Source organism: Coturnix japonica, chromosome 3 (genome assembly GCF_054131305.1).
Source record: "Coturnix japonica strain WE chromosome 3, WE-NBRP24, whole genome shotgun sequence".
NCBI classification, from domain to species: domain Eukaryota; kingdom Metazoa; phylum Chordata; class Aves; order Galliformes; family Phasianidae; genus Coturnix; species Coturnix japonica.
In genome coordinates, this window is record NC_140665.1 from 91,671,244 (window position 1) to 91,692,555 (window position 21,312).

The window sequence follows — 21,312 nt, forward strand, 5'->3', positions numbered from 1 at the left end:
GCATTTTCCATTCATCACTGAACTTCCTTTCATCTCCTTAGCCTTTTTCTTTCTTTCTTTCTTTCTTTTTTTTTTTTTTCCTCTGAATGGGATATTCTATAATCTTGTCTTTGAGGACACTGGGCGTACGCACAATGAACCCATATTGTATGCATCACATTGTTCAAACAGGCTCTATCCAGAGCAAAGTGAGTTAGTATGCAAAATGTTAAATTAAACAGCATGTAGTAATGAAAGACATTCATTTTTAGTAAAGTAAAATGAAATCTTAACTGAGCAGAACTGATGGTTGTATAAAACAGAACAGATGAAAGGCTTGACTCACCCATTGTCTAGACAACTCACTCAGGAACATGATTTGCCTTTAGAGCCATTCAGATAATGTATAAACTTATTTGTAATATGTTTGCCAAATTAGAAGTGTTTTTGCAAGCTGTGAGGAAATATGATGTGCAAATAACTTGTCTGACCACTGGTGTCCAGAGGAAGGCCAGAAAATTATTTCTGATACATCATTTACATTCAGAAACTGTAGTCCTGATTGACTTAATACATCTTCAGAATCCGGCTTGAATTAACAAGTTTTGCTAACTGAAGCTAAAGAGAAAAAAATGGAGATGCTAAAATCACTTTTTCAGGGTAAGTTTTATTGTGGATTTTATTTCAAAGGCAACAAGAGCATATAAATGCTTCCCTACAGCTTCCAATGCAGACATTGAGTACAATAGGAAACTGAGTTTGCTTTGCCTCTTTGCTTTACCTACTGGCAGCAGGACAGCATCGACAAAGTACTCAAGGCCTCCTGCAATATCTCTCAGTCTATGGGATTTAATGAAGTGAAACATTCATAGACTCCTCCATGGGTGCCATAAGATTAATTTCGTATTTGTGAGGATATGAACTGCACCTCTACAACTGCCTACACACCTTCCTCTTCTGTGTCCCACAACACACTCTGCTCACTGAAAGATGGAAAATTATATTTACAAGAGCCTGTGAGAACAGAAGCTCTGGTGAAACCTATATTTTCCTCAGCACTGCAATATTTTCTAGGATAAATGAATGTATTTTATTTTTATTACGGCGTATTGATGGCACATACATATATATATTTATATTACTGCTTTCCTTTGCAGCCTTTTCACACCAGAAAATACTTTCCTATTTTTCCTTGCTCTCAGAACGCACAAACAGGAGTGCTTTTGACTATGTTTTATGTGAATGATTTAATCATATCCTTTATTTTGGTTGCCCACAATAAAAATACCAGTTCATATTAAAACCCTTCCATTGTGAAACAGCGCAAATTAAACTTCTACTCATGCTCTTGCACAGAATTAAGAGTCATAGCTTGGGCAGAGTATTATTAAACACTACTCCAACTCCAACCACTGTGGAGGGCTGCATGTTGAATTAGAAAGCAGATTTCCAGTCCTCTCTCAAAACAGAGAGACTGAAAACAAGACAGGGTCTTAAAAAGTTTTACAGCATCTCCATCTCACATCCTAGTCATGATTCACTAATCTGCTTAATTTGAACCCAGCTGTTAGGTTTTTGCAGTGGAGGCTACATCCTATTTATTTCAAGCCATTTACATTAAGTCAGAGATTTGGCTTGTCCCCTGAGTGGCCACTTAAAGCAGGTTTAATTGTATGGGAAAATAGAGTCATTAATGTCAAATGGAAAGTAAGGCCAATTAAAATGTATAACAAGTTATTACCCATCTTTTAATAAGGATTTAATTACAAGATCTTCTAGAACAAATTGACTGGTTATGTATAATTCTGAACTTGAAAAAAGAGCCAGTGTGCCTAAAAGTGGTGAAAATAAACTAGGAAGGGGCTTGTTCTGAAATAATAGCCATGGGGAAATACTTGAGTGTGCCAGAGATAGAGACATAGAACCAGATTCACAAGTTGAAGTTATTCTGAGATACCCATCTTTGTTCAGACATTTCATAACCTATTATTTACGAAATATCAATCCTAAAGATACAGACTGGTCTACAAAAGAATGTAGAAATTTAGTTTCACAAAATCTGCATTTGGGTGAGCCCTTCTTTTTCCATATCAAGGGACTGGAAAGAATCACCTATAGCCAGAAATATCAGCTAGTGGTAGGCATGCTTCAATTCCAGCGTCTCACCACCTTCACAGTATAGAACTTCTTCCTAATGTCTAGTCTAAATCTACCCCCTTCCAGTTTTAATACATATCCCTTATAAGAATTCCCTCCCCAGCTTTCTGTACATCCCCTTCAGGTACTGGAAGGCCACTATAAGGTATCCTCAGAGCAATGGGATGCTCAGGGAGATGATGCCGAACTCAGAGGAATTTAAAAGGTATGGATTTGGTGTCTAAGGATAGAGCTTAGCTGTGGACTTTTAGTGTTATGCAACTGGATTGACTTGATGATATTAATTATCTTTTCCAACCTAAATGATTCTGTCTGAAAATAAGTTGCATGTTAGGTGCTGAGATTTCTTGCTGGATCCATCACAGTTCCAGTCTTGGGGGTGTCACATAAAAGCTTTATGTGATGAAGCAGAAATGTGTGGTTGTATTGAATAGAAAGCAGTTATACTGAGTAGATATCTGGGGGCTATATTGTTTAGGATCCACTGTCATCCAAACCTGCTGTTAGTTCTGCAGTCTCTGAGAGCTGGACAATTGCACCTAGCTTGGAAATCATAAGAACTACTTGGAAATCATAAGAACTAAAAAGTAGATGCTATCAAAAGATACCAATGGCAGCAGGTGACTCAGCTCACCTCAGTATGATCTAGACCAGTCCAAGGGTGCTTTTGAGTACCGAAGCCAACTGGTGACTTGTCTCCATCTAGTATAGGATACCCTTTGTAGTGTTCAGTATAGGTAGCTGCCTGAAACCTGCCTATTAGGAATGGTTCCTGGGTGCCAAACAGGGGTTGGAAATCATCCACATCAACTGGATGGCATTAGACATATTCTACTTTCTCTCTGTTGGACAGTCATAGCGAGGGCCTTAATCTTTCTTGAACTTGGGAGTGCAGACACAACTCCAAGCACTTTGTATATCCCAGAGGTGCTGCTACACCTTGTGGACCACCCCATGGTGATCTAAGTCCTCCAGGAGATCCCAGCAACCCAGGATGTTGCTCTTCTGAGCCCTTCCATCAGTCTGTAAGGCTTGAATCCAGATGACCATCCTTCACCTTCCTGAAGGAACCAGTCAGAACCCCAGCCAAAACTTAACACATCTGTATGAGTTGTTCTTTGATGCTGAAAGAAGCTATCTCCCTGTTTCTTATTATCTGTAGGAGTTCATTCCCAGCTCTCCTTGCTTCCAGCCTGACCTGCTTGTCCAGTCCCAATAAATCAGCAGCAGTTGAATTTTGAATCCTTAATAATTGCGGCAAACTACTCCTAAATGAGTTGCAGGGCACCAATTATCTACTGAAATTATTAGATCAGAGAATCTCTCTTTTCATGGATGAAAAATGAATTAAATTAGTGAAATAAATTATTAGTTGTAATTCATTCTGCTGTCGTTTGCTGCTGTGCGATAAGTCTGACTAAAAATAATTGTCAAGTAAGGTTGTCTCAGTCTTTGCTACTAAGAAACAAAATCTTAGTACGTTATGATTTTCCTTGACCCTCTCTCTGGATCATTTACATTTGTCCATGTGGATTTAAAATGCAATCAGATCGCTGATATTTGACAGTCAGGCTGAAAGGTGCAAAGAGCTCTGAAAAGGTGCAAGACAGGAGAATAAAGCACCAGGATTTTAGCAGCTGCATAAGTAAAGTCTTCATAAGGACCAATCTGGCATTTCAAAAATAGTTTCTTCCCAACCTTTTGAGAATGTGCTGAGATTTCTCATTTGAGAGGAAATGATTTCACCTTTCAAACTGAACAATGTGCATACTAATCTTGCAGGAGTTTTTTTCGTTCTGCAAAATTACAGGGCAGGGAGAAGAGAATTTTTGGAAGTGCAGGTGGTGCTTTTTGGGTCAGTGGTGTTGGACTGATACCTTGATTTGGTACTGCTACCTGGAGAAAAGCCAAAAGATCACTGTAATGAATCAATGAGTAGGTGTCTGAGGCAGTCAGATACGGGGTTGAGAGCCCAGAAACCCGTTTCTTTGCACTAATTCAACCTGTCAGTGTTTTAAATTAACTATCTCAGGTCTCAAATTTATTTTTAACATATTGGCAGTCCATAACCTCATCTGCATCTGTCATCTGTGCAAGCATGTCAGTAGTATTGGCACCTTCACATTTATTTTGCTAAAATCTAGATAGCCATTCATGGTGGTAAGCAAAGAATTCTCATTTCAGTGCGTGGATAAATGGGTAAATATTTATTGCTGAGCCTCTAATCTTTTTCCAGGTCTACCAGATATTTCTCTTGTCTCAAAAAGTTTGCAGGTCTCAGTAAATATATATGTGGAACAAAATTCAAGTTACATCTCGTTTTACTTCTACCTTATGTCATACCCTGGGGAACACGAGAGGTGGCAGTGACCTGCAAAGACTGATGGTGTGGCTCAGGTGCAAGCTGATGGGTATTACAGTTTCCTGGGCTGTCACTTGAATAAGGTGTTCAAACCCTGCTATACTGCTCCTTGCCCTCTGCCATTCTGCAGCATGGACATGAGTGATCCAAGCCAGGCATTCAATGAAAGTGATAGAGCTGTGGTTCATGCATGTCTTATTCCTCCCTGGGTAACTGGGTTTTGAATGGCAAGAACAGAGCAGCAAGAACCCACTTCCACTTGGCTTTAGGCTTTGCTCTATAAATTGGTGCATGGATGTGTGAAAGACAAAGGACTGTGTTCCTCTGCTTCACAGGTTTCTTCAATCCATCTCTTCATCAGCAAGTTCTCACTCCTTCCTCATGTGAGAGCTCAGGGACAAGGATGGTCACTGCAAGTTCTGAAAGGGCCTGGAGCAGCAATGTAAATCCTGGCCTGTGCTTCCCTGGGAGTCATGACTTATCTCCACGGTACCATAAAGAACTTAGGCAATGTGCACTCTCCATGCCTGGACGAGGAGCTACGAGACATGTTTTAGTAGCATGTGGTAACAATGGTAATGGTTGGACTAGATGATCTTGTAGGTCCTTTCCAACCTTGTGATTTTAGGATTCTATGATTCTAAGAGGTCTGGTGCACAACGTCTCATTCATCCCCCATCAGTAGAAATGGGGTGCAAGGTGTGCCCTGGACTCCCCTATCACAGAGTGATATGATGACAGTGAGCAGATCAAAGCCCTCTTCTCTGTCCAAGGATCAACATGAGTTTGGAGAAGTAAGCTGTTGCTTGATTTGCCTCTCAGTGCTCTCCTCATCTTACCAGTTTCAGAGGACAGTGAATGGAAAGAGGTCAGAACTTATTGAAGGCACAGACCTTTGGGGAGTGTGCACAGAGTGCAGGAAAAGTCTTTCTCTACAGCTACAGTGAAAGCTTTGTGGTCTCTGTTTGGTTCTCAATAACATGGGTACAAATCAGGGACAGGCTGAGAGCTGGGGTAATTCAATGTGGAGAACAGAAGGCTCCAGGGAGACCTGAGAGCGGCCTTTTAGTATCTAAAGAGGGGCTGTAAGAGAGAAGGACAGACTCTTTAGCAGGGTCTGTGGTGACAGGATGAGGGGAAATGGCTTCAAACTGAAGGATTGGAGGTTAAGATTGGGTATAAGGAAAAAGCTTTTACAGTAAGGGTGGTGAGGCACTGGCACAGGTTGCTCAGGGAGGTGGCAGGTCCCCATCCCTCGAGACACTCAAGATCAGGCTGGACAGGACTCTGAGCACCTGACGGAGCTGTGGGTGTCCCTGTTCATGGCAGGGGAGCTGGGCTGGATGGCCTTTAAGGGTCCCTTCCAACTCAAATAATGCTATGACTCTATGATTCTGCAAAGCTGACAGTAACTCAAAGTACTGGCAGGGAATCACTCTTCTCTCACATCACAGCAAGATTTACATTGGGTATTTATTCCAAAACAGTTTTTTTTCCCCTCTGACTTCTACCACCAAACAAATTGCCTGACTGTATTTCCCATAGAAGCACTGTACTGCAGCTCTGAACTCCTTTATAGATTATCGTGTACTGTGTTTAATATATGTAAAAACAATATCACTCAGGTGCATGGCATCTTGCAAAGCCTTCCTCTTGCAGGCGTGCGGGTGTATAAATAGCCGGGAGCTGCTGCAGCTGGTGCTTTGCTGGGTTTCGCCAGAAGAGGGTAGGGTTGGGAAAGGAGCTCAGCCCCATTGCGTTGGGAAACAGCGACGGGAAAACAAGACCAAGTTTCTGCTCTGCACACTCGCACCGACCGTGTGCGGGAGTCAGCGGGGAAACTCGGGAGGACCTTAAAGTAAAAAGAGAACGGAAAGAGAAAGCCCAATCAAAAAGCATCTTTCTAGGGAAACATCGAAGAGGGAAACGGCAACAGTTTTCTGCGGGCTCGCCCTCCCCGAGAACTGTCAGCCACTTTGCAGTAAGCAGAGCACAGGATTGATTTCTCGGCCGTGACTTCCAACCTGTGAATAAATAGCACTTTAGAGAGAGAATGGGACCCGAAAAGACTCTCAAGCACTGAGCAGAGGGGTGAGTTTTATTGAATGGCTTCTTCTCTTTCCGATCCGCTGGAGCTTTCTAACCTCCTGCTTTCAGGCACGGCAGCCCAATGACTTGTCTTTTCACTGCAGCTTGTTGCATCCCTCACCAGGCTTCCCCGAGTGCAGGTCTGTGTCCGTAGCCTTTTCCCCCACCGCTACAGGCGGTCTGGTGGCATTTGCAGCAGAGCTGATTTGCTGCCGATTTGCTTTCATGAGAAACTAAATCCACAAGGCTTTGAAAACAAACGGCAGCCTAAAAATCAGCTAGAATCCAATACCATTAAAATGGCAGGTGACTTTAGGTTTCCAGATGCGGACACTGACATGACAGAGAGAAACGAAGAAACTGAGATCGTAGTCAATGTCGGTGGGGTGAGGCAGGTGTTCTACAGTCATAGCCTGAACCAGTACCCAGAAACACGGCTGGCAGAGCTGCTCAACTGCTTGTCAGGGGGATACGACAGCATATTCTCCCTCTGCGATGACTACGATCCTGGAAAGAGAGAGTTTTACTTTGACAGAGATCCAGATGCTTTCAAATGCATTATTGATGTGTACTACTTTGGGGAAATTCACATGAAGAAAGGAATATGCCCCATCTGTTTCAAGAATGAGATGGAATTTTGGAAAGTGGATCTTAAATTTTTGGATGACTGCTGCAAAACTCATCTGAGTGAGAAAAAGGAGGAACTGGAGGAAATAGCCCGAAGGGTGCAACTGATCCTAGATGACTTGGGAGTGGATGCCTCTGAAAGCCGCTGGAAAAGATGTCAAAAGTACATCTGGAAATTCTTGGAGAAGCCGGAATCATCGTACCCAGCTCGAGTGATTGCTGTTCTGTCTTTCCTGTTTATTTTGATCTCCTCGGTTGTGATGTGCGTGGGGACCATCCCAGACATGCAGGTGGTAGATGCAGAGGGGAACCGTGTGGAGCACCCAACCCTGGACAGCATTGAGACAGCCTGCATAGGCTGGTTCACCATGGAGTACGTGCTGAGGCTCATCTCCTCTCCAAATAAACTCCACTTTGCCCTGTCATTCATGAACATTGTTGATGTACTAGCTATACTTCCTTTCTATGTCAGCCTCACCTTAACTCACCTGGGAGCCAAGCTGATGGAGCTGAGCAATGTCCAGCAGGCGGTCCAGGCACTGCGCATCATGAGGATTGCGAGGATTTTCAAACTTGCACGGCACTCCTCGGGGCTCCAGACCCTGACCTATGCTCTGAAACGCAGCTTTAAGGAGCTGGGGCTGCTCCTCATGTACTTAGCTGTTGGGATCTTTGTCTTTTCTGCCCTGGGTTATACCATGGAGCAAAGTCACCCCGATACCTTATTTAAAAGCATCCCTCAGTCATTCTGGTGGGCAATCATCACCATGACCACAGTTGGGTATGGAGATATATACCCCAAAACAACTCTAGGAAAACTGAATGCTGCCATCAGTTTTCTTTGCGGAGTGATAGCTATTGCCCTTCCCATCCATCCTATCATTAACAACTTTGTCAGGTACTATAACAAACAGAGGGTTTTAGAAACAGCTGCCAAGCATGAATTGGAGCTGATGGAACTAAACTCAGCTGAGGGAAAAGCTGCAAGCTCCAAGAGTGAACTCGGGGACCTTGCAAGTGAGGGCAAGGAGGGCCCTTTTTATAGCAGCCGGCTAAAAGTCTCCCACAGTGACACCTTTATTCATCTCCTGTCAGAAGAGAAACACTATAGGACCAGGCTTCAAAGCTGCAAATAAACTGTGAGCTGTTGTCAGCGCTAAGCCTATAGATGGGGACAACCTGACAAACAGCTTTGGAAAGGACACGAGGGATCTGTCGGTGCTGGGAGGGAGCACTGCTTTGCTTTTCCAACGTGAACATAAACTAACCCGTGGTACCTCCATCAGCAGTTGGTAAGACTTTGCTGTTATTATCCAAAGTAAAACCATAGGACTCCATTGAGATCAGACTGCTTATAATGATTGCATTCAGACAACAACCATTTGTAACCATGTTAAAGACTGAAAAGTTCTTCCTGACCCGTAAATGTTTGATGATCTGAGTGTGCAGCATTGCCAAATCAGAGCTCTGTACCTGTAACAATAAAGAGCAACATCACACTGAGTGTGTCTTCCAGGCTGTGATCAGTGGCTTTGCAGCTAGGAAAATCATTCTCAAAGATTAAAGCAATATTTCACTCATCATGGATTCAGGTTTATAGCAAAATGTTGCAAACACTCTCAGCCTAAAGATATTGAAAGCATGAGCATGTATCTTGTGCTGAATAATGAAGGCAATGAATGGGTTCATTTTTGTACTATGTACCTTGGGGTTAACTTTCTGGATACATATCTGTTCCTCTTTCAAGAGAAATATATTACTTTAAATAACACCTGAAGCTATTTTTTGGGCAGTGATGCAAAACAGAATCAAATGTATTTTAAGAAACAAATGAAATAAACATCTGTTCTATCTTAATTACAACATTACAGTCGATAGTTGCAGGTATCTTTCAGGAAGGCTTTATAATCCAGTCAGTTTGAGAAATGTAAGTTACTTTGCAATATTTTTACTTCACCATTAAAGCAAGAGAAGTTGAATGAGAAGGAACCGCTCAATAAAAAGTTTAGGTCTTTGAAAGTAAGTGTAAGGGAAGTTTCAGGAAATGGTGTCATCTCCAAAGGATTCAGGACAGGACTGTCTATCTGAATGAGCATATTACTAGGTTATTAAGGAAGAAAATCATCAACTCAACCAGTCCCATCCCTACAGTAACTGTATGGTTTTGTGAATGTCAGTTTACAGAGGTAGTAGGCACTAATCAGTGCCTTTATAATCATTAATCAGCATATTAATTAACACCACTGTGTAGCTACTATCCTTCCCAAAAGCAGGTGCTGTCTACGTGTGCATTCATTTGGCGTGAATAAAGAATGCAAAACATGGCTCTTTACTAGAGAGATCAATTGAAATCAATCCATTGGAATGATGCTAGCTTAAAGGGGAGGGGAGACCCAGGGGTACAGATGTTTGTGTACACTGAAAGTAATATCCCAGAGTATTAAAGGATGAAAGTGGCTGTCCTTATTTCTTCCCTTTTGTGTCAAGCAGCCCTGTGTTCAGGTGGAAAACAGTAGTGTGAGCCATGACCTGTCCCTGAGCAGCTTATACCTGAGACCCCACGTAGACCCCTGAGACTCTTCTCCTGGTATCTGGGCATGTGATGGGGCTGTGGAACAGGAGGGGTGCAGAGGTGCAGGGTGGGCTCTGCATCCTCTCCTAGCACCTCGCTGACCCCTGGGCTCTGGTGAAGGAGAACCTGTCTGCTGTCAATGGCTGCTCTCTCCAGTGGCATCAAGGGCACAAAGGCAAGTGGTGGCCCATGCAGAGTGACATTGGCTGGTCCTTAGCATCTACCTGTAGCCCTCCTCTGGATCAGGGGTAGAGTCCCAAGACCTTTTTCCTCCCATGACCTTGCTTTTAAACCATCTCTTCATCATGTCCTGTCTTAAACACCCCAACCTTGCTCAAAGCAACCCTTTCTCTACCAGAATCCCACCACCAGTCTTTTTCACTCCCTGGCTCTCACCAGAGGGGCACAATCCTGTCCCTCATAGAATCATCAAGGTTGGAAAGACCATTCGGATCATCTAGTCCAACCTCCGGGGTATTCCAGGATATAGATGTGGTTTGCAGCCACCAAAAGTCAGCTTGGTTGGGATACCAAGGGTGGGAGACGAGTAAGAGGAAGGGAGTTGAGCCAGCCCTAGTGGTATGCTTCATCTGTCATGGAGATATTAAATCTTCTTGACTTCCCTCATGACATGCAGAGGGTGGCTGAGAGTGAATTAAGTTAGAGAAAGTGCTTTCCTGAGTGAGGAAAGCACTGTATAAATGCTAAGTGATATGTTTAGCACTCTCAGTACCAAATCTTCAATGCTGTGCTTTCCCATTTATTTAATGTGACATTAAATAAAAAAAAAAAGAACCTCTCTTATCAGAAATAAATGTATTGCTGTATTTCCCCATTGCATTATGCCTTTAAGCACCGGGGTCTGCCTAAGACTGAGAAGAGCTTTGGGGTGACCTTGATGCATCTCAGCCAGGCTGCATGCACTGTATTGGTGGGAGCTGATTATGTAAGGTATATATTGGTAAGACATATGCATATTTTACATGTATGTGGATGGGCAGCACAGATCTCTACCTGTTTGCCTTGCCCACACTGCAGGAGCCCTTGGGGACATGAAGGTGTTGGCAAGGGAAAGAGCATGCTGGCCCTGGGACCATCCAGAGGCTCTGGACTCCCAGTAGACAAAGCAAATGGTCTACCCTTTCTGTAAGGAACTGGGAGGGCTGGGGAGAAAACATTAACTCTCCAAAGAAAACAGTGAACAGAAATGTGGAAAGCAGAGCTACTGTGATTTTAGCTGCCACCAGTCCCCTTCTTGTACATAAACTCTAGAGTGAAACCTTGAAGGGATTGCTTTTATCTCCTAACTAACTAACACCAACCTCAGCTGTAAATTTGGGATTAGCTGCCAGCAGAATCTGATTCAATAGTTTTAGCTTAATGAGCTACCCTACGGTAGATTGGTGGCAATTTTTAAGGCTGTAGGTAAAATGAAGCCTATTTCCAGCCTTCTGGGCATCACATGGGATAGAGCTTAATGGAGTGGAAATTGCTTTCAGATGTGTGGGAGATGGCTGCAGTGATTGGTGACACACGGCATTAATCTCAGGGAGGTAGCAGTCACAGAGCAACCAATGTGTGCTGTGTGCTGAGGCACGTCACAGCTGACATGCCACCTTGGCTTTGGGGACACTCAGATAAAAAACACCTACAGGAAGGGTTTTGTTGCTGGGCTTTTAGCTGAATGTGACAATGATGCAACCTCAGCAACCCTTAGGCAGCTTTCTTTACACCTCATGTTGTCCTTGAATCTCCCTGGTCAAAAAGCCTAAGAGGAAGGACCACAAAACCATTATATTTTCATTCTCAGATGTGTTAGAATAAATGGATCAGAATTCTTTATGAGTTATGCTGGGCAGAAGTGCTTCATCTGCCAACACGGCCATCAGTGCTGCAACCCCTGACAAACCCCAGTGTTTCCTGCCCACACTGCTACATGAAGTTACTGGGGACATGCAGATCTGTCTGCCTGTTCCATCCAGTATTACTGCGTTTTGCCTCAAAATGCTCATGATAGGGCAAGAGTTAATGGCCTCAAGTTGCACCAGGAGAGGTTTAGGTTGGAAATTAGGAGGTGGTGGAGTCACTGTTCCTGGAGCTGTTCAAGAACGATGGAGATATGGCCCTGAGGGAACTTGGTCAGTGGGCACAGTGGGGGATGGGCTGGTGGTTGGACTCAACAGTCTTGGGCATCTTTTCCAAGCTCAGTGATTCTATGACTATCAGCATTTCTTTCCACACCAGATTTCACATATCATTTTACCTTTCAGACAAATGGTGATGTGAGGAATAATCTCTGTACTTACTGGTGCAGATCAAACTTCATCAGAAGTTGCAGGAACATTATCCTTGAATGCTCATAAACTCAGGGCAATGTGTATTTAATGCACTTGCTTTGGCTGTAGACATTCCTCTAAAACAGAAATTGTTTTCTCTTCCTGCAATTAGTCAGATTAGGCCCAAATTCAGTGGGAGCTCTGCCTGCCCTAGGATCATCAGAAGGGGAATGGTGCAGAGGAGCAAACCAGGCTAATGCACGAAGCACACTCACATAAATTGCTAGGGGGAAAATGGAGATGATGGAAAGGTCTGAGAGCTCCAGGAGAAGCTGTGCCATTTCATTGTTTCTTTTCTGTTGCTTTCGTATGTAGATGAAAAGCTGCCAATGCCTTAAAGCTGCCTTTTCTCTTCCCATGTAAGGGGAACCTTGAAAATCTATTTAATGTGCTGGAAGACAAGTACTGCTAAATCATCCTGGTCAGTTAAAGAGGTATAATAGGCACAGGAAGGAAGGAAAGTCTTAAAAGGAATCTAAGTAAAAGACTGTCTTTAAACATTACATCTCAGAATGAAAAGGCTGAATACTACATTGTATATGCCTACAGAAATAGTTATTTTCATTTCATCGCTCTCCTGACCTCAATGGAAAATGGTTTCAGCATGAAATGTTGTGACTCCCTATACTGTAAAGAATTAACCTCTACCCTCTAGTAGGTAGCACTGCAAATAAATGAATCTGTATTCGTGACAGCCTTTGCCTGAGCTCACAGTTCTGTGTTAGAGCTCCTGGGATGGTGGAAGGTCAGATAACAGCCGCTGGAGGAAGGCAGCACATCGGGCAGCACTGCAAAGAGTTTTAGAAAGCATTCTGGCAGCCGGCACCTGCTTGGCTATGCAGGAGACAAACTGCAGCACCAACTGCTGTAACAGCTTTATGGGGAAATTCTTTATCACTCAGATGCACTCCACTGATCCCAACCAAAGTTTCTGCTGCATTACAGTTACCAGCATTACAGAATAGGCTTTTTGCATGCTTACTAGCATAGTAATGTGTAAGAGGCAGCATTTTTACTCCATACCCAGAATATGAAAGAGCTGTTGGTCAGTGTAGTTTATTTTTGCATTATAAAAATGATGAACCACAAATTGCCATAGTCACATAACAAGTGAATTCATTACCATACGTTGATTTTTAACTTTTCACATCCCTGAAGTCTGAGCTCGTCCATTATCAGCAAGTGAGGAATTAACTCTTCTCTCTCAGTCTATTCAGGACTAATTATCATTAAACACTACATGCTATTTTGGTTTCTTTTCCCCTGCTCCATCAAGTTTACTCCATGATTGGACAGCTCATCACTGTAACATTTTTTTCTTTCCTTTCAGCCTCATTTTTCCCATTCTAATCTCAGTTTATCACACTCCATTATTTTGTTTCAGACAGCTGAAAGGCCCCATCCCTCTGCTGCTCACAGCCCATTGCCAATGAGTGGCACGCTCCCACCCAGCCCTGTGCTCAGTCACAAGGGCAGGCATAAAACATGCCAGCGAGAGAAACCACACTGGCACAGGACTTTTATTTATGCAGCGAATCACAGAATCATTAAGGTTGGAAAGGCCACTAAGATCATCTAGTCCAATTGTCAACCCCTCATCACCATGCCCATGTAAAGACCCCAACCACCCATAGAAAACTCCCTGATGTGTAATGCTCAAAAGACACGAGGTCTGGGTACAGCAGCCCCATCTGATTTAGCCAAGTGTTTTCTCGCATGTTTAAATTCTGTTCTCTTCAAGAGGACAGAAACACTGTAATACATTTTCCTGGACAGAGATCACTTTAACCATGGGCTTATGTGCTTTGCCTATCCAAATGTGCTCATGTTAAACCTTACATGGCAAAGAACAGATGTTTCTGAACCACATCCAAGCAGGCACCAGCAATTTTCTGCTTCTGGCCACCAATCAGACAGCAGCACAATGAGACCTTGATTGGTCCCTGCAGGGGCAGCTGCAGTGTAAATGAGAATGATTTTCTGCTCATGAATAACAGAGAGAGCGCAGCCCTATTGCTTGAGAGCTGAAATATCTAGAAGGCAGCCTGACCTTTGCCTCCCCAGCTTACTTTGTAGAGACATTACTAAAAACAAATGTAATTCTGTACAATATAACAATAATGATAAAAAAGAGCCAACAATGAATTCCTTTGCTATTTAACAGGCAAGACTCAAGCAGACGTAAGACCTGTACCCTCCCCTGGGCTTTCTCCTGGGCATGGCTGCTGGCCAGCTGGCTACTTCTCGCTTGTTTGCAAAGGAACGAATCACACCCTTGCTTGCCAGCAGGTCCTTCTATTTCTACTGGTTGTCACAGTAATAAATCACTTGTTGCTCCAAAACACAGCTCCTATCCAGCTCGTTGGGAATCTGTAAACTCTTTGCAGCACAAATGTCAGCCCGTTGCCTACTGGGTTTCAGACTTAAGGGGTTGTTGTTGCCAGTTAGTTATTTGCATTGGAGCAGTAAATTCCATTTGCAAAAGCCTTCACCATTCAAACTGGTTTGCTTTAGGAGCAAATTAATTGCTGCTGTACGACATCATCCCTGCTGTGACTCACATGCTGCACATTTATGCTGCCTTGGCTGGAGGAGGGAGCACCAGCTGCCAGCTGGACCTCAGCCTTGCACACTGGGGCCATCATGGTCTGCATCATGTGGGGATCCCTATCACCTGGACTGCTCATGTGGGACCTGAGCAATTCAAAGGGGTGTTCAGGTGAGCTTCTCCCATAGCTAATGTGCCTGAAAATGTTTTTGATTTGGGAAGAACAGTGCACAGGAGAGTGGATATGACCTCAGTGAGCAGCTAAGAGTCGTACTGCCTCTTGCCTCGGAGGTTGGGCTGCTGGAGATGGTCTTGGCTCAGCCACATTGGAACCACTGCTCGCACGGCAGCAGGCTCCAAGTACAAGAGACTGTAAGAGGTGAATAAACCAGCACAGGAGTCAACTTTCCTTTGTTGTCTAAACCCAAGTAGTGCCAAAGATCTGTTTGTTATATATTTATTTTAATTATTATTTTTTATTTTGAAGGGTCTACTTTGTTAATTTTGGAGATGTTCAAGGCCAGGTTGGATGGAGCCCTGGGCAGCCTGGTCTAATATTAGATACTGCATGTGGCAAGGAGAGAGGGTTGGAGCTTTGTGATCCTTGAGGTCCCTTCCAACCCCAACCATTCTATGATTCTGTGATTAATTGTAGGGCTGTAGATGAGATCCAGTGTGACAGTATTCAGATCCATGACTGAGACTTGCAGGTGTCACTGCACACAGCAGTAACAGTTGACCATTCTGTTTAAGCTTATTGCATATTAACATGTGCCATCCCCAAAAGACTGCGGCTTACAATTTTCAGGGACTTTTAGAAGGAAAGTAATCAAATTCTGTTATATACAACTGAAGGTGTTGCAACTAGTTGCAAGAAAACCAGCTGCTGAAGTACCCGTGGTGGATAGAGCAGCTCAAGAATCAGAGATCTCAAGAATCAGTGTCACATCCACCAATAGAAAGGAATCATTCCTATATATTTCTTACTGTTCTGGGCTAAATGACGTTGCAGCAAGGACAAAGAGTTGGGGGAAAGGAAGATAATTTGCTGGTGGAATCCCTTCTGATGCTTAGCTTACTCATCTAAATTGGTACATAACATAGATTTAAAAAATGAACCCTGAACAGGAAGGTGAAGAGACTGTGAGGCAAACCAATGATGGTGAATTCAACTCTAGGGAATCTGAAGTTAGGAGTGGAGTTCAATGCACTCATCTAAAACCTCAGAAGTCAACCTGTCCTACCTATTCTTCTTGCATTCTATCAATACAAGGCATATAATGCTCCATGATAATGGCAACCTGCAACAAAACATGAAAAATCTGTGTGTATATCGGTTCTGTGATAGGGTAGAATGAGGATACCTGCAGTTATGACAGCCCCATGGCTACTGCGCTGGGAACATATCAAGGAATCATAGAATCACGGAATGGTTGGGCTGGAAGGTACTTCACAGCCCACCAACCCAACCCCTGCCATGGACTGGCTGCCCCCCACCAGCTCAGGCTGCCCAGGGCCATGGGCTCCTCACAGCAGTTTCCCTTCTAGCTTTGCCACCCTGAAGAATCTGCAGCTTTGGATCCTCAATATTTGATGTGAAAGAAAATGGAATTAGAAACTGCACTATTAACTCCTATTTTGGAAAGAGAAATTCAGTGTTGGGAAGAGCACGGTTAATGCCTTCCAGGTGATGACTTGAGACCAAGCCTTTCAGAAATCCTTACTGTCTTTTCTTACATTCTGCAAGGAGATCATGCTTCCAAGTCTGCAATGAACAGCAATGTATGAACACTGTTTTCATTATCTAACCCAACACCAAATTTTAAAGATATGGTGCTTGCAGAATGCTTTTAACTTTGCAAGGGCTTTTTTTTTATATCTTAGAATTCTGACCCAAGTGTTGTCTTGCCTTTCTGGTATATATCTAGCATTCTCCAGACAGCTTCTCATGCATATTCAAATCTAACAAACAAAACTCTGGGTAATCATTCTGATGTTATTGCCCTATGATTTCAATAAAACGAAGATCACTTGATACATTTTGTGTCTGAGTTCAGTACCCTTACTACAGAAAACACAACTGAATGTGACTTCACAGAGTCATCTGAATAAAGATAAAATACTAACCACCCACGCAACTCAACTAAGAACCAATTAAGATGCTGTCCCATGTTTGTTATTGAAATAAATCCGTGATTTAAATTCAGTGGCGAAACATTTACAAACACTTATTCCATTACTGCATGCTCATTTTTTAGAATAAGATGAACTAGATGAAATGTGACTAATGGTGTAGTTCCATGATGTTTAGTGCCATACACATACTTAGCATCACGTTCCCTAGTCCTTGCTGTGCCCCTGCATTGAAATGGTGTGACTTCATCTCCCTTTTATTGCAGATGGAGCGACAGACAGGGATTTTACTACAGCCAAAACAGTGCTCACAGTCAGTAGTACTTGTGTATTAAAATACCATGAACTTATCACTCTGCCAGACTGCCTGGTATGGTGTTATATTGCAGAAAAGATACCGTCATTCATAGCATCATAGAATTGTTTGAGTTGGAAGGGACCCTTAAAGGTCATCCAGCCCAACTCCCCTGCACTGAATAGGGACACCCACAGCTCCATCAGGTGCTCAGAGCTCCATCCAGCCTTACCATGAGTATCTCCAGGGATGGGATGTGCACTGCCACTCAGGGTAACCTGTAGCAGTTCCTCATCACCCTGTATGTAAAAACTTTTTCCTTATGTCCAATCTAAATCTTCACTGTTTTACTTTGAAACCTCTTCCCATTTTCCTATCACAACAGACCCTGCTAAAGAGTCTGGCCCTCCTTTCTTATTAGCCTCCCATTAGATACTAAAAGGCTCAATTTTTCTTTTCCTTTCGAGTGACTTAGCTCGATATGATTTAAGTCCTTTCGGTACTTTTAGTACTGCAAATCCTTTGCTAAAGGACAAATCTAATTGGTACAGTGACAGTGTATATGTATAAGTCTGCATATACTCATGTATATGTATCTATACAGTCAGCCCTGCATAGTGTATCAAAATCATTTGTAAGTACTTTCAGAAAAGTTTGCCACGGGTATAACTGAGAAATCTTTTAATAAACAGATTTGTTATTGAGTATATATATAAGCTGGCACATATTTACATGTTTCACCTTTGTATTCATACACGTAGAGCTAAAGAAAATTCCTATTAATATTTATTTTCTGCGTGATGCAGAAAATAACCTTTCACACAGCCATGATTTACTACAGAAGAACTCTGAAGTTAACTCAGTAATGAGCTTCAGTCTATTCACATTTGCCTCAGAATTAACTTGTCATTACCTTACTTTTCCCACAAGCAGCACTGAGCTGACTCACCTAATTGGAAAAAATCCAACAAAAAAGGAATACTGAATGTTTCTGAAAATTAATGGCTGCATGCCTTACCCCCTTTATTTCCAGATGGCAATGTTTTCTGGTGAGTCCTAAGGGAAAATTCTCATTGAATACATGAATATTTTCTCATTCGATAAAGCCATTGCATTCTTCTCTTCAATGAACTGTTCTTGCTCTGGTTGTTTCTGATGGGTATCTGCTGCAATCCCAAGGCAACAATAGCAAGATTGTGGCGTATGAATCAGAAGAATATTTTTCATGCTGGAAATGGTGAAAGCTTGTCTTTCATTTTAAAATGTTTTTAAATAATCTGAAAAATCATACACTTGGCTTGATTTCTACTGAGTGGTCACAGGTCAGAGATGGCACTGTAATTCAATGCAGCAAATACTTACACACTCAAACTGCCACCTCTGAGTTTGTAACAATCTTTGGCTTCTTATCTTACTCATGCAGTTAAGAGAGGAGTTAATTGTTCACTAAAGACCAGTGAAATAAACGCAGAGAAACTCTGAACATCTCAGGAAGAGGCTCTGCACCAGAGGGCGGTGGGCATGGAACGAGTTGCCCAGGGCTGTGGGCAGGACCTCAAGTGCCAGAATTCATTCAAGAAGTGTTTGGGCACCGCTTTCAGACACAGGGTTTGGGTTTGGGTGGTGCTTTGTGGAGCTGGAGGTTGGACTCAGTGATCCACGTAGATTCCTGCCAGCTAGTGGACATTCTGTGATTCTGTGGTATTTATTTAATCTGTTATTTTAAAAAGGCTACAGGTACCGACTGCACTGAAACACAGATAAATTGCTGAGAATCAGATACAAGCATTTTTTTTCCTTTCTCTTGAAGAAAAGTAAGCGCAGCTTCTCCATCTTTGCTGTAAGGTGGCAACACACCTCTCAGGTGAGTGTTTGGTACCTGACCTGACACTAATGAGGGGACTCAAGTCTTAACAGGGATATGTCCATGCTGGCACCTGGCCCTGCACAAGCAAAGTGATGGTGGGTAGATTTTTGGCTATATGAGCTACTGTAAAAGTCTTTCCCCTCCCTAGCCAAAGCCAAGGCAGACTCCTCTTGGACAAATTCAGCCTGTTGGATGGAGGTGGTGCTCTGCTCTGAATAGGCTATTATTTTTTGTTCCACCTGTACCCACACAAGTTCCCTTTCAAGCTTGACTTGATGCACGGCTACTCTGGGACAAATGAAGAGAAGCTAAAAACTGAGTCAAAACACCAACCCTAATAGAGAAGTTTGGGTTTTCCCTTCTCATTTGGTATTTTCTCAGTTCCTCTTTTAGTGGTGAGAGTAAAGTAGAGCATGTATATAACTCTTTAGATGTCACTTAGAACCACAGGAATACAGAATCACATAGAATGATTTGGGTTTGGAGCACAAACCTTACAAGGAGCAACTGAGAGGACTGGGATTGTTTAGTCTGGAGGAGGCTCACAGGAGATGTTATTGTTCTGTAAAACTGCCTGAAAGGAGGTTGTGGCAAGGTGGTGATTGGCCTCTTCTACTGTGAAACTGGTGATAGGATGAGAGGGAATGGCCTCAGGTTGCACCAGGAAAGATGAAGACTGGATGTTAGAAAAAGATTTCTTCTCTGAAAGAGTGGTGAGGTACTGGAACAGGCTGCCCTGGGAGGTGGTGGTGTCACCTCTCCTGGAGATGTTTCAAGAAACATTTAGATGCTGTACTTAAGGGACATGGTTTAGTGGGCAAATACTGGTAGGAGGTGGATGGTTGGACTGGATGATCTTGGAGGTCTTTTCTAACCTTGGTGATTCTGTAATTCTAAGAAGGGACCACAAAGACCATCTACTTCCACCCTCCTTGCTGTGAGCAGCTTTGCCAACCAGGTACCTGATCAGGCTGCCCAAGGCCCATTCAACCTGGCCTTGAACATCTCCATGGATGGGTACAGCTCCAGGGATGGTGCATGATGACCTTAAAAAGAGACCTCTTTTGCAGAAGAGCCTAGAAATTTGAAATATTCCTGCCTTGCATGCATGTCTTTATTCTGCCTTGAGAGGCCTTAAGCTGCTGTTAAACAGAGATACCGAGATGTTCAGAGATTTCCCACTGGAAGTCTTTATTGGCTTGCCAGAAATAGGAAGCAATTCCAAAAGCTTTATTTTCATATACCTGTTGATGTTCACATCACTCTCTAAAAAGGATTATTGAATCCTCGGAGAGTGAATTATGGCGTTGTCACTAAAGAATTAATTCTGGAAAACATCCACCATCTATGGAGTTCAACAAATGAACTGAAAAGAAAAACAAAAAAGGTGTTACAGCAAAAACAAATACGATATTAATAATGAAATTCCCAGAAGATAGATAACATGAATAATGACTCTCAGGGACTGGCAATAGATTTTTCTTTCATAGCAATGCTGAGGGATTCGCTCAGTGAGTAGCAAGAGTAAGGAATGGTATAAAAATATATACAAATTGAAACCTTAATTCTGCAGTTATTTCTGCAGAAGCCTGGCCTGATGTATGAAGATGCTGCCAGACTTGGAGAAGTTAAGCACAAGCCACCAGGATGGCCAGGGCTGGAGCATATGCCTTGAGAGGAGATGAGGGAGCTGGGCTGATTCAGCCAGGATAAGGGACATCATCAGTGGATCTACCAGCATCCTGCCCCTGCCTGCCAGGCAGGCACTGAGGAGCTGCAGCAGTGCACAGCAGGGGAGTAAAAGACAGGAGCCATAAATTAAAGACATGTCCAGCTTTATGTAAGGAAAGAAATATCACTGAGGATGGTCAGACACAGGCTCAGGCTCAGAGAGCCTGTGCAATCTTCATCCTAGGGGGATTCAAAGCCCTGAGCAGCTGTCCTGAAGCCCCACTGAGCTCACCCAGCTCAAAGCAGGAGGTTAGTCCTGAGGTAACAGAGTTCCATCCCAGTGTAACCAATTTTGTGATCCTTACACTTTCAGTGTATCAGTTCACTGGAAATCTAGTGGAAATTATCACTGTAAAGATATTTTATTATCACCCCTTTAAATGTCTGTCTTTACACTGAAACTTTCCAGTTCGCGTTCATATATTCAGATGATAAAAATCTGGAGACAACAATAAAACCACCTGGGCAAAAAAGCAAGATGTTATTTACTGTGCAAGACTAAATCCTATTGCTGCCTTTCCCTTAGCACAGGGATAGTTTTGTGCATGAAGAATTGCAACACTCTGGAAAAGGAATAATGACTACGAGCAACAATTCCTGACTCCTGCAAATGGCAT

General features: G+C 43.0%; 1 protein-coding gene across 1 annotated transcript; it reads left to right on the forward strand.

The window, feature by feature from the left end:
- The first annotated feature begins 6,204 nt into the window (after positions 1-6,204).
- Positions 6,205-9,083, forward strand: KCNF1 (potassium voltage-gated channel modifier subfamily F member 1). Its single transcript, XM_015859480.3, has one exon. The coding sequence runs from the start codon at positions 6,886-6,888 to the stop codon at positions 8,347-8,349; it is 1,464 nt and encodes a 487-aa protein (XP_015714966.2). The 5' UTR covers positions 6,205-6,885; the 3' UTR covers positions 8,350-9,083.
- The last annotated feature ends 12,229 nt before the right edge of the window (positions 9,084-21,312 follow it).